Source organism: Geotrypetes seraphini, chromosome 6 (genome assembly GCF_902459505.1).
Source record: "Geotrypetes seraphini chromosome 6, aGeoSer1.1, whole genome shotgun sequence".
NCBI lineage: Eukaryota > Metazoa > Chordata > Amphibia > Gymnophiona > Dermophiidae > Geotrypetes > Geotrypetes seraphini.
Window position 1 is genome coordinate 224,528,855 of NC_047089.1, and position 14,389 is coordinate 224,543,243.

Below are 14,389 nucleotides of genomic sequence, written 5' to 3' on the forward strand. Positions count from 1 at the left end.
CAATGAGGGACATTACAGATAAAGAAAATTCTTATGGACTGTTACCCAACGGTTTTCATAGATGCGGTCACTGTAGCATCTGTGCGATAACAGTCTCCCAAAATTCTTTTATTAATACACAAGACGGTAAAATCTACCATATTAAAAAATTTTTAACCTGCTCTTCGAACTTCGTGATTTACATGATAATGTGTCCATGTCATAAAATATACATAGGCATGACGACCAGAAGTTTTAGAACCAGATTGATAGAACATAAATCTAACATCAAACTGAATAAAAGATCTGCCCCTTTGGTAGAACATTGTAACACAGCTAAACACAAGTTCGAAGATCTAAAATGTTGTTGTATAGATAAAGAAGAAGATCATCATAGAGGGGGAGATAGAAAAAAACGTCTTGCACAAAGGGAGATAAGATGGATCTATAGACTCCAGACTATGAGTCCTAAAGGTTTGAATAGTACAATAGACTGGAAGGTATTCTATTGAACAGTAATTTTAATAAACGTTTAATTAGTGACATATATGTGATAACATCTAGCACATACTTAGAAGGTGATAGAGAATACGCATGCGCTAATATTGACACTAGGTATCCATATAAATACAGCGCATGCGTCGGCGTTCACAGAGCTTTAACGCCATTTTGTCTCGTGAACCCGAGTCGATACATAAGTAAGTCTGAAAGTTTTATCCTGTTAGTTTATATTTAGTGTATTTCTTTCCTTCATCTTAAAAGATTTTAACTAGTTTTTTCTTGATTTATTATCTTTTCAGAACGTTGACCCCTGATGAAGCCTAGTTAAGGCGAAACGGGTCCCCGTAGGGAATAGCGGCTTTTTTCAAAGCCTCAGGGCACAGTGGTCTTACTTAATGCTTCACTAAGATAAGTGCTTTATTTATTAGCTTATTTATACACTTAGTACACTGTGACATTTAGAAAAAGTACTCAATGATTGATATTCGATCCCGCTATATAAGGTTGTTGAGATCTTTGATGATCAACCTGGCGGATATCTGAGAGTACAACTAAAGTCTTTCTAGTTCTAAAATCTTCAATATTTCCAGTCTGTTTATTAGTTAATTTGTTTTTCCTAGACTTGGAACATTGAGTTAGTTTAGTTAAAAAACAAACAAACCCAGTTATAGTAAGGTTTAAAAAAAGGTTTCAACAAGTTCCTTAAAGAAAATTATTAAGATGGACTTGGGAAAATTTCACTGCTTATTCTTGGGAGAAGCAGCATAAAATATGATTTGAGGATTATGCCTGGAAATTGTGACCTGGATTGATCACTATTGGAAACAGGATACCAGGGTTTGATGGACCTTCGGTCTATCCTAGTATATATGGCACTGCTTATGTTCTTATACTTACACACCCTTTAATTCTTATATACATCATCCATATAGAGTACGGGTTCTCAACCCTGGCCTCAGGACACACCCAGCCAGTCGGTCTTCAGGATGCCCATGATAAATATGGATAAGAGAGATTTATATTCAATAGTATTTTTAAATAAATTGTGGGAATCTTGAAAACCTGACTGCCTAGGTGTGTCTCAAGGACTGGGATAAGAACCCCTAATGTGATACACGGATCCTCTTTCTAATTCCAAATCAGCCAGTTAGACTGGAGAAGATGTTATGTCAGGTCTTCTCTCATGGAACATATACATCAATACTAAATTCAAAGTTTGTCCTGGGGGAGGGTCATGTGTCTTTCTATATTACATGTTCATAAAATAAACCCAACATCCATATAAAATTATGTTCTTAATACAAACTCAGCCAAGTAACATGTTGTGACTTAATTTACACTGTAAATTCTTCACATTCTAAAATTCTATTTAAATAACAGATTTCCTCCATTTTTTGATGACAACCCATTTGGAATTTATCAGAAGATTCTTGCTGGCAAAATAGAGTTTCCCAGGCATTTGGATATGTATGTAAAGTAAGTTTTGTTTGGGGTTTTTTAAATGTCTTTTTTGCTTGTGTTAAATGTATATAGAGTTATAAGATATCATATTAATGAATGTAGAGACATTTATTATATGCAGTTAGGTAGAAAAAGTCAGAAAACATTTGACATAAAGTAGAGAACAACATTCTTTGTGGTATGAAAACGTGAGCATTTCTGATATGGAATATTATCCCAGGACAAAGAGGCAGCATATTCTTACATGTAGATGACGTCATCCACAGAGCCCCAGTATGGACAGCTTTAAAAGTGCTTTGCCACTTTAAGAACTTAAGAAAGTTTATGAACTGCCCATACCATGCATACACGCTTGCCTTCTTGCCCGATGCAGGCTTATGGCTCCTCAGTTCTTAGTTTTCCATGAAGCTAAGAAGTCGTGACTCTGAACGTTGTTCAGTTTTTTGCCATTTGCCTTCCCGCTTACGCGTGTTTTTCTTTGTTCTTAACTTATTTTAAAGTTTACTTCTTTTGAAAAGAAGGAGGAACATTTTTTCCTCCTCTTTCTTCGGGGGCTACGGCTGCCGAGGCCTTCATTTTGCCTCAGCCACTGAAGTCGATTTGGATGACGCAGTCTTTTTGACCATTCCAGCCTGTTAACGGGTAAAAAAAAAAAAGGTGCTGCAGGTGCCCAAGACCAATCTCTCTTACGGACAGTTGGTGCTTCCAGTCCCTTAGCCCAGAATCCTGGGTTAAACTTGTGCCCGGTGTTGTACCCTGCAGAAATGCTTGAGAATCAGCCAGAAATTTCAACACCTCCCTTGTTAAGTTTAATGACGAATATTCTAATGCCTATTCCTCGTCCTTTGGGATTCCCCAAGGATCTATTCTGTCGCCTCTGCTGTTCAACATTTTCCTCTCCCCACTGTTGAGTCTTTGCCAGTCAATCGGTTTCACTTCTTTCTCTTATGCGGACGATATTCAACTTATTCACCCTCTTGATCCTGAAAATCACAACGATATTCTGTCCATAAATAAAAAAATTTGAAACAATACAAAATTGGCTTAATTTAAACAAACTAGCACTAAACATAAATAAAACAAAATCCATGATTTATACTTGGAAAAAAGATATAGGCTTGAAGATCCCATTTGTCCTAAATAAAACTCATTAGAGATTGTCCCCTCCTTAAAAATTCTTGGGGTCATAATCGACGATAAACTACTTTTCCATGAACACATCAATAACATAGTCAAAACATGTTTTTATAAATTGCGTTTAATACAATCAATCGCCAAATTTCTTGAGCCCAAATCACTTAATATTCTGGTTCATTCGTTGGTAATAGCCAAAATGGACTACTGCAACTCTTTATTACTTAACATCTCCCAAAAAGAAAAAAGACGACTCCAACTTATCAAAAATACTGCTATTAAACTGATCCACAACGCCAGGAAATATGACCACTATTGATTGATTCTCACTGGCTCCCTATCAGTCATCGTATTTTCTTTAAAGTTATGCTGCTGATATTTAAAACTAACCTATAATGAACCTCAATTTATAGCTCGAATGTTAATACCCCACAACACTATACGTCCACTTAGATCATCCTCCCCAAATCTCTTAGCTATACCCTCTCTGAAAATAATAGGCACAAGAAGATCCGACATGTTCTCTGTAATGGGCCCCCAATGGTGGAACTCATTACCCCAATATGTTAAAAATGAAAAAGATCTCTCCTCTTTTAAAAAATCTTTAAAATCTCATCTTTTTAAAGACGCTTTTAGCATTTAAATTTTAGACTCGTTTAATTATTTACAGACTTAACTTCCCCGTTCCCTTTTGTTTTTTTCCATTATTGTTTTTCCTCTAAAAAGAGTTGTAACTTTTCCCCCTTTCCTCCCTATTCAAGTTTGTCTTGTCTTAAAAAATTTCTTTGTCATTGGGTTTGTCCTTTTCTATTTTTACCTTCTTTTATATTTTTGTACATCGCTTGCAGACTGATTTAGCGATTCATCAAATACCAATAAACTTGAACTTGAACATTGGTTGGGACTGGCATGGGCATCGATCAGACTTCGCAACCTTTGTCGTCAAAGGCATCGACATTGGCAACGGGAGACATCACTTCATCTGGTAAGCCAGCTCAGAGGCCGCCAGCTTCCCAACTAGCATCTCTGGTCACTTTTGCATCAAGTTTCTTGATGCCAACCAAGCAGCGATAACCACCTTCCGGCCTACCTCAGCCTCGAGGTGTGCATCCTCATTGAGGTCACCCTTTTTGGGACAAGCCATAGCACCAATGGTACCAGCAGATAAGCCAAGGTACTGGTGCTTTCCTTCTGGGTACAGCTCGATGCAGTGTTCTGAAGAGATTTGGGTGATGCATGTAGATTGCTTACCCCAGTATCGACTCCCTCGGTACTGGCCCAACCTAAGTACAGTAATTCCCTGAAATTTGAGGAGCTTCCGTTCCAGGAACCCCTACAAATTTTTAAAAAAAATAAAAATGTAAATGCAGTTTTTCGCCTGTCAAAAGGCAGGAGAGGGCAGCTGGAGCACCACCAGCAGGTGAAGAAAATCACTTGTGGTCTGCTCCGACCGCTTCTTCCTGTAGTAAAGTTGGGCTACACAAATCAGGAGCTGCTTTAACACGCAGCTCCTGATTGGTATAGCCCGACTTTACTACAGGAAGAGGCGGTCAGAGCAGACTGCGAATGACTGAGTCTGCAAATTCGTGGGGGAGCACTGTACATGGCTACCAGGTCCTATGGTACCACAGCTGGTTTTCCAGAGTGACATCGATGTTCCATGTCTAGGTATTGATCCTCTCACCACCGGTCCAGTTCTTCATTGACAGTCCAAAGAACATTGTTCCTCCTCACATGCTTTTTAGGAGAAGAGATCACGCTCTCACGTTCTTTGAAGAGAAAAACTGCTTCCCATCATACCTCTTCCTAGTCACCAGACTCTTCCTAGTCACCGATGTTCTCAATGCATTTTTTTGCCAAGCCTTCATATCCCTCTGATTCAATTGAGGACTTGTCTGAGTCTACATCAGAGCCTTACGATACTCCTTTGGAAAAGTCTCCACACAAGTGTCCACCAACGGCTAAATCTTCTACTGAAAGACTTTTTCACTACATTTGTTAGATAGTTGGGGAAAGAGCTATCACTCAAGCTAGAAGCTGATTCTGCCTTCAGTGCTGAATACTTGGAGGACTTCTCAAAGAGGCCCTTCATAACAGCTAGGATACGCCCTTTACCATTATAAGGGCTCCCAGAATCTTATATTATAAGCCTTATATGTGTATGTATGTATATTACATTACATTACATTACAGATTTCTATTCCACCATTACCTTTCGGTTCAAATCGGATTACAAAAAGAGTTGTGGAGGGAGGATTACAAAGTTAGATCAGAGGTCGTTTCCAAGAGAGGGTTAGGTAGGATCAGGGGTTAGGGAGAGGGGGGTAAGAGGAAGGTATTCGTGGTCTTAAGCTTTATTCATGGATTTCTTGAAGAGTATAGTTTTTATTTCCTTTCTGAACATCTTGTAGTCTGGGGTTGATATCAATAGGTTGGAGATTTGGTTATCTAGTTTTGCTGCTTGAGTGGCTAGTAGGCCGTCGTATAGTTTTTTCTGTTTTACTTCCTTGATTGGGGGGTATGTGAATGGGGTATGTGTTTTTCTCTGCCTGATAGAGGTAGTTTGGATAAGGCAGTTGTTTAGGTAGATTGGGCTGTCCCCGTTTATAGTTTTAAATAGTATACAGTAGAATTTAAATTGTATTCTTTCCTGGATTGGAAGCCAGTGTGAATCGATGTATGCCTCAGTGATGTGGTCATATTTCTTCAATGAGTAGACGAGTCTCAGAGCTGTATTTTGAATTGTTTGTAGTTGTTTAATCATTATTGCCGGGCAGGGGAGATAGAGGATATTGCAGTAGTCCAGTATACTAAGGATTAGTGATTGTACTAGGAGCTGAAATTGTGGTCTTTCGAAGAATTTTCGGACTTGTCTAAGGTTTCTCATAACTGCGAAAGATTTCTGTATTGTTTTGTTTATTTGTGGTTGCATGGTGCAGCCTCTGTCAATAGTCTGCTTCGACCGCTTCTTCCTGTAGTAAAGTTTGTTTTTGTTTTTGCTCCAGTTAATGTTGAAGGTGTATGTGTAGTGGTCTGACCAGAGGGATGGGGACCAGGTTCCATTAGACATTTGAATTTCTGCAATAGATGTTTGATGGGTCATGAAGGCTGCGATATCAAGTTGGTGTCCTTTCTCATGAGTGGTTTGTGGGTTTAAAATTTGGAAGGATAAGGCATTGAGGAAAGAAAGGAGGTTCTTTACTGGCTTGGATGAATGGTCTTCAAGATGAAGGTTTAGATGTCCTAGGATAAGATTGTATGCTGCTGTTAGTGAGTTTTGGTATATGAAGTTTTCAAATTCGGGCCTAACCGTGGCCCAGTTTCCCGGTGTTATATAACAGAGCATGCAGTTTAGTGAGTTTTTTAGTGTGGTGGCTGAGATTTGACATGCTTAGAAGGTCTTTGTAAGGGGTGGATGTTTTTTCCAGTATGTTTAGGGTTAGGGTGTCTTTGATTAGGATTGCTAATCCTCCTCCTCTTTTTTTCTCTCTGCAGGTCATTGTAATTTTGTATCCTTGAGGGCAGACTTCCGTAATTCTTGGGTCTGTGTCCGATGTTAGCCAGGTTTCTGTGAGGAAGAGGCAGTCTAGGTTTTCGTTTTTTATCCAGTTTTTTATAAGTTCTGTTTTTGGGTCTTGGGCTCTGATGTTTAAATAGGCACATTTAAGAGTTGTGGTTTCTGTTTGGTATTTGTGATTCGTTTTAGGGTAGATGAATGAGTTTTGATGATGGTGAGGTTTGGTCTTGGGTTGTGTTGCTCTTCTTTCCCATGCTGGGGATATAGGGTGTTGAACGCTTGTTTGGTGGTTAGGGTTTCTGTCTGTTGGAACTCTCCTGTTAGGGTGATGAGTTTTGTTTGTAATTGAATTGGTGGGTATGTTGGGTAGGTTGTTTGCTTCTACCTTACAGCTGGAGATAAGAAGGATTATCAATAGGAAGATTGTTTGTGGGATTAGCTTCATTATGAAGGTTGGGGCAGGTGGTTAGAGGCAGCGTGATTCTCAGTGATTAGGTGGTTGTCCTTGTGCTGTGTTTGCATAGGAGTATGTGTTGTGAAAGGAGTTTTTAGGAGTGGAAGTTGTTGTAGAGAAGTTTGGTGTAGATGGCAGGTCTCTTCTTGGTCGCTTCGCAAAGGCGCTCTCGCTAAGGTGAGCGCCTTTGACGCATGCTTTAGACGGTGCGCCAAATGGCTGTGCGCCATTAGGCGCTGAGCCTTTTATTGGCTCAGCGGTGCACTGTTGGGAGGGGAGGGGCGGAGTTCGCTCCCACGCCCAGAGTGTGCCTTACTCTGCTCCCGCTCTGCCCCGCATGCTCCCGGTCCTTGGAGGGAGGTATAGAGGTTTGTCGCACTTCTACACTCGATATCGGAGGTTGAGCGGCACTCATTTATTCCATTTATTGCTGTTTGTTACAATAACTTATTTACCACAGACCCCTGAGGAAGGCAAGTTGTCCGAAACACTGACCGTGTTGGGTCCCTTGGTTGGTAATAAGTATTTATACCACTAATGTTGCAATAAACAGTGTCTGCATCTTATACATGATCTGCAGTTTTTGTTTTGTCCTTGCTTGTCCTTTGGATTACTGCAGTTTTTGTTGGATTCTTTTTTGTGTTCAAAGTGAATAAAGCCATGGGACCGGTAAGTTGCACCCCAGAGTGCTTAGGGAATTGAGAGATGTCCTAGCAGAACCATTTTCCAAGCTCTTCAATCTTTCCCTGAGCACGGGAAAAGTCCCATTAGACTGGAAAACAGCTAACGTCATTCCGCTTCACTAAAAGGGATGCAGGTCAGAGACTGCAAATTATAGGCCGGTAAGTCTTACATCAATAGTGTGTAAACTTATGGAAAAGTTGATTAAACACAAATTAGATACGGTTCTGGACGATGAGAGGCTGAGGGACCCCCCTCAGCATGGATTTACAAAGGGAAGGTCCTGCCAATCCAATCTAATCAGCTTCTTTGACTGGGTAACGAAAAAACTAGATAAGGGAGAGTCCCTGGATGTAGTGTATCTGGACTTCAGTAAGGCTTTTGATAGTGTCCCACACCGTAGATTATTGAACAAGATGAGCTCGCTGGGACTAGGAGAAACATTAACTGCATGGGTTAAAGACTGGCTCAGTAGCAGACTTCAAAGGGTAGTGGTAAACGGTACTCCCTCCGAAATGTCGGAGGTGTTTAGTGGAGTACTGCAGGGATCGGTCCTGGGTCCAATCCTATTTAATATCTTCGTATGGGATCTGCCTCAGGGACTTCAGGGTAAAATTGCATTATTTGCCGATGATGCTAAATTATGCAATGTAGTGGGCGGAGGTACCGTGCCTGACACTATGACACAGAACCTACTTTTACTGGAGCAATGGTCTACTATTTGGCTACTGAGTTTTAATGCCAAGAAGTGTAAAGTTATGCACCTTGGTAGCGGAAAGCTATGCAGAACCTACACTCTGAACGGTGAGACCTTAACTAGAACTGTTACAGAACGGGACCTGGGAGTAATCATTAGTGAAGATATGAAGATGGCCAATCAAGTGGAGAAAGCTTCATCCAAGGCTAGACAAATGCTGAGTTGCATCCGGGGAAGTTTCGTCAGCCGAAAGCCCGAAATGGTAATGCCCTGTACAGGTCCATGGTGAGACCACATCTGGAATATTGTGTTCAATTTTGGAGGCCACACTATGAAAAGGATGTGCTGAGAATGGAATTGGTTCAGTGAATGGCCACTAGGATGGTCTCGGGACTCAAGGATCTCCCATATGAAGAACACCTAGGTAAGTTGCAGCTATACACTCTCGAGGAACGCAGAGAGAGGGGAGACATGATAGAGACGTTCAAATATGTTACTGGCCGTATTGAGGTGGAAGAAGACATCTTTTTCCTCACAGGACCTACAGCAACAAGAGGGCATTCACTAAAAATCAGGGGTGGGAGATTTCAAGGTGACACTAGGAAGTATTTCTTCACCGAAAGGGTTGTTGATCGATGGAATGATCTTCCACTTCAGGTAGTAGAGGCCAACAATGTGCTCGATTTTAAGAATAAATGGGATAAACATGTGGGTTCACTTCGAGGAAGTGCTTAGGGGGGTGGGTTATTCGAGTTGGCAGACTTGTTGGGCCGACGTCTCTTTTCTGCCGTCATACTCTGTTTCTATGTTTCAGGTTATGAGTAATTTCCATGGTCAGATCAATAAACTTCATCCTCTGGTTTCTAACTTTGCACAGGTCTTGTCTCTAGTGGTTTGAGACCTTCAACTTGTTTTCTCTACACTGTTGCTCCCTTCTTTTAATCCTTGTACAGTTGTACCATGATACAATAGTTTCTCTGTACCCCTCCTTTTTGTCTGGACAATAAAGGTCAGGATATGTCATTTACATCTCATCATTGTGCTTCTATTTTTCTCTTTTAAGCCTCATTCTTGTACAATAACCTCTGGAATCTACACCATAGGGTTGTTTAACTCTTCCAGCCTTAAAACTGTAGGGAACTCAAAACCAATTTCTAGCTACTGCCTCTGTGGTCATCTCCTGTTACTCACCCCTGGATATTCAGTTTCGTTTCCAACAGCCTTAGCTGTAGGGGCTATCTTTTCTGCTCGTGCTTTATTTTTTTCTAAAAGTTCTAGTCAAATGATTTATTCGTGGCGCAGGTCTTGCCCTGGTGCTACGGATTCACCCTACGGGGAAATCCTTCGACGGGAGATTGCAAATTTTCTGAAAAAGTCTGCTTCTGGAGGGGGTTACCTGTTAGTATCACTGCAGTAAGCCGTCTGGACAGCCTGCAGGTCAGATTGGGCTCTGGGATTGGGAGCCATCTTGCCCCAGGTTCGTCCGCTAAGGGGTTAGAGCGCAGGCTGTGTGGTCCCATGGAGGCACAATCGGGACCGGACCACATGGCTTCCCTAATTTCCCTGAGAGACCCTGGTAGTCACTGAATGAGGCAGCAGGGAAGGCGAGGCGGTCAGAAGACCTGAAATCCAATTTTATCAGCTCCTGAGTTACTGATCTCCTTGCATGCTCTGTTTAAGCTTGCCTGCCATTCTGTTTTATGCAGATTCTGCCTCTGTAAGTGTCTGTGTGCACACTGATTTGGTGATATTTGGGGGACCTAAAAAGGGTTTTTTGGGTGGTTTCCCTGCATGCCCTACCCCACCTACCCCCACCTGTAAAATTACAAAATCGCCGTTTTCCCGGTTTCTCAGTGATTTTTTTTTTTTTTTTTCCCCTGAGCCATTTTAGGGGAAAATCGGCATCTGCAGCGGCCTTCTTGGATTTTCTTTAAAACTTTTTAAAGTACCGTATTTTCACGCATATAACGCGTGCGTTATACATGATTTTACAAACCGTGCATAACCTTGCGCGTTATACGCGTGAGCGCGGTTTACAACTTTTTTTTTACATAGTTCCCCCCCCCCCTCGATGCCCGATTCATCATCCGGAAGGACCGCTCGCACCCCCACCCCGAAGGACCGCTCGCACTCCCACCCAGAGTTAGTTATGGTAAAGTTGTAAATAAACAAAGTTTACAGGTTTATTCAGTCATCAACATCACAGTCATCTGAATCGTTGAATCCATCAAAATCCGAATTGTCATCATTGTCATTAAATAAAGTGAGCACGGCCTGCAGACGATCCTCGTTTATTTCCGAAGTGATATCGTCATCGTCGTCATCATCATCGCTGATATCCGTGTTGTTGCCTCCTTCCGCTGCACTGGTAGTAGCCGTAGTGTCATTGGTTTCATAAACAATGCCCGCTTTTCTAAATCCGTTTACAATAGTATCTGGTGTTATTTTGTCCCATGCTGAAGCCACCCACTTGCAGACTTCTGTGAAAGTTGCCCGCTTCAGCCGCCCCGCGGGTGTGTACTCGTGCGTGCCGCTCTGCATCCACTCCTCCCACTCCTTTCTAACAAAAGTCTTGAATGGATGATTCACTGCGATGTCAAGTGGCTGCAGCTTACACGTCAGACCTCCAGGAATCACAGCAATGTGGGCACCAGTAGAATTAATGTAGGCCTGAACATTTTTTTCTTTGTGGGCAGCCATGGCATCAAAAATTAACAAGGATTTTTTTGCAAAGAATCCACCTTGTCTTGCCCTAAAGCATTTATCTACCCACAATCTCATTACATCGCAGTCCATCCATCCCTTCTTGTTGCAGTGCACAACCACACTGGTGGGCAGCTTTTCACGGGGCATAGTGACCCTTTTGAAAATGAGCATGGGCTTTAACTTAACCCCACTAGCTGAGCAACCAAGAACTACTGTAAAACACGTTCTTTCATGCCCAGTTGTGGTGATGGCAACAGATTTAGTACCTGTGGGGGCTACGGTTCTTGTCGCTGGAATGTCGAATGCCATTGGAATTTCATCCATGTTGATGACGTCCTTTGCAGTGATGGCAAGTTCAGATATTTCTTTGGAAACAAAGTCATGGAAATCAATCAATTTTTGCTGCCAGTCATCCGGAAGTCGCTGGCCAACAGTTGTTCTCATTCGAACTGATAGTCCGTTCCTTTTCATAAATTTTGAGATCCATGTGAAGCCAGCTTTGAAGTCGGGTATTCCGCTTCCATTGGCAAGTAGTTTTGCCTTCATCTAAATCGCAACAGTAGAGACTGATTGATTTTGCTCCCTTCTCGCCAGAATCCACTGCTTCAAGTCATCCTCCAGCTGAGGCCATTTTGGTTTGGCCCCACGACGTGCCCGTATGCGCGGATTGCATTTCTCCAGTTCCTTCTTATCTTTTTTCCATTCACGCACCAATGTTTCTCCGACATTGAACTCTCTCGCTGCGGCCCGGTTGCCTATTTCCTCAGCTTTCGCAATGACTTTAAGTCCACTGTATATGACTTTCGTCTCATTCCTGGCATTATGGCGGTAAATTTAAATTTAATTGATAAACTCTACTACCGGGTAGATAAATGCAGAATACCAATCTGAAGAGATCAAATTAAAATGTGGGCTCTACATGCAGCATTAATCTTTTATAGGCTTACCCAAAGGCTGAGATGCTGTTGTATAGTCAAAATAGTATTCACTGGGCAAATTACAAGGCCAGATAGAGGGGGGCCACAGCCACGTGGTGAAAAGCACACCGCCAGAAAAACCGCCTTGGTGACAGGTCAAAAGCGCGCCCCCACAACCCAGCGCAGAAAACTGAGCGGCAAGCATGCTCAGACCATTGCGCATGCTTACAGAACTGGGAGCAGGGCAGGGCGGGCGAAAGGAGAGTTGGGGCAGCCAGAGGAGAGTCGGGGCGGGTGAAAGGAGAGTCGGGGCAGCCAGAGGAGAGTCGGGGTGGGTGAAAGGAGAGTCGGGGCAGCCAGAGGAGAGTCGGGGCAGCGAACGGAAAGTTGGGGCGGGTGAAAGGAGAGTCGGGGCAGCCAGAGGAGAGTCGGGGCGGGTGAAAGGAGAGTCGGGGCAGGCGAACGGAGAGTCAAGGCGGCGAACTGAGAGTCGGGGCGGCATGCGCGGTATACCCATGTGCGCGGTATATAATAATTTTTTTACATAGATTTGTGTTCCCCGCGCACTATACCCGTGTGCGCGTTTTACACGGGTGCGCGGTATATGAGTGAAAATACGGTATATTTTTTGACCTTAGGAGCTTTGTTTTTGCTCCAAATTTCTCAGATGACCTCCTCAGGAATGGATGGCATGAATTTTTGCCTCAATTGCGGCGGATGGCTGTCAGTTTCACAGCCGTATATCACTTGCGCCGTGGGTAGCGAAGGGGCGAAGCATGCGCGGTTTCCGCACTTACCTCCTCTGGAGTGGTCCCCCTTGCCTCCTCCTCTGTTAGATCTTTCCATCTGGATCAGATCTCTGTCAGATCTTTCCATCAAGACCGTTTTCCTGGTAGCAGTCACTTCGGCACGTAGTGTATCAGAGCTTCAAGCTTCACGGATATGATGGTCCTCTTGCGGACAGTGCCTTCATTTCTTCTGAAAGTGGTTTCAGCGTTCCATGACAATCACAAAGTCCGGCTGCCTGCTTTTGTTCCATCAGGCTCCAGGTCCAGGGAACGTGTTTTGTGGTCTCTGGACGAACAGCGTCATCTTCTGAGATACCTAGGGGCCACATCTGACAGCAGGCAGATATTCTCACAACCCACCAACCTCCCCGGGTTGGCTTCTTAGCTTGCTTACTGAGGTACCACGAGTGGGTGTTGGGCGGGAAGGCATTTGTGCATGCGCAGTGCGGGCAGTTGCAAAGTTTCTTAAAACTTAATGATAGTACACTTTTCATGTTGTCCATATCGGGCTCTGTGGATGATGTCACCCATATGTGAAAATATCTGCCTACTGTCTCCAGATAACACCTGTTATGGTAAGTAAATGTGCTTTAGCTATTTTCTCTAATGAAATTTGTAAATTTCAAAACTACAAATTTGGAATAAGAAATGGCAAAAATGGTAATATATGCTATACAAATAGAGAATAAATTTAAGCATGGTAATGTTATGCACTGTTTTTCAACAAAGAATTTTACTTGCATTCTGAAAATGCATCTTTCTGTATTACAGAGACCTTATCAAGAAACTTCTTGTTGTTGATCGAACAAGACGATTAGGAAATATGAAGGTAAGTTTGAAATTAATTCTGAATACATCTGGCCCTTTGTAATTATGTAATATCATACATTTACATCAGCCTTATACATTTCATTGTCTACAATAGCGTATCGCAAACTGTGTGCCTCGTGGCAAGAGGCATGTCCTGTAGGCAGTCAGCTGGCGCGGATGACTCTCCTCCTCGCTGGCATCTCCTCTCTCCGCACCTCCCCTCCTCTCAGATCCCTCCACCAAAGTGGGTCACGGCCAGATGGGCCTCCGCGCAAGCATGGACGTAGACAATGATGTCACGCATGTGTATGACATCATCGCATTGACTTTGCACTTCCGAGTGCCTTCCAGCCAGGGCACTGAGTTTAGTGTGCCTTCTACTGGAAAGTTTGTGAGACACTGGTCTACAACATTAAAGGTCATATGAGAACCTGAAATTTGATTGAGCAGATTTTCAGCTAGTACAGTGATAGCTTTAATTTAAGCACTGTTTCTTAAAAGTAGTATGTATATTTAGCCTCGCTATCTATTTAGGCCTAAATTAAGTATGTAAAGAAAGAGGATTCAAACTAAATCCAAGCAATAAGGGAAAAATGTTCAAAGAAATTTTAACAACTTAATACCATATATACTCAAGAGTTTTGGGCCAGAAAAATGAGGGTCTCAGTTTGTATTCGAGTCAACTCAGTAGCTGGCGCTTCTGTATACCCTTTAAAATGGCAGGTGCTGCTTTTCTACACTCCT

The 14,389-nt window shown here is 42.6% G+C and overlaps 1 protein-coding gene across 2 annotated transcripts in view; it reads left to right on the forward strand.

Annotated features, from left to right (window-relative positions):
• Positions 1-14,389, forward strand: part of PRKX (protein kinase X-linked) — a 123,652-nt gene that overhangs the window by 80,668 nt on the left and 28,595 nt on the right. For both annotated transcript variants that reach the window (XM_033949566.1, XM_033949565.1), the window contains exons 5-6: positions 1,861-1,956; positions 13,607-13,664. In XM_033949566.1, the coding sequence (XP_033805457.1) occupies positions 1,861-1,956; positions 13,607-13,664 (154 nt within the window). The remainder of the gene's footprint in view (positions 1-1,860; positions 1,957-13,606; positions 13,665-14,389) is intronic.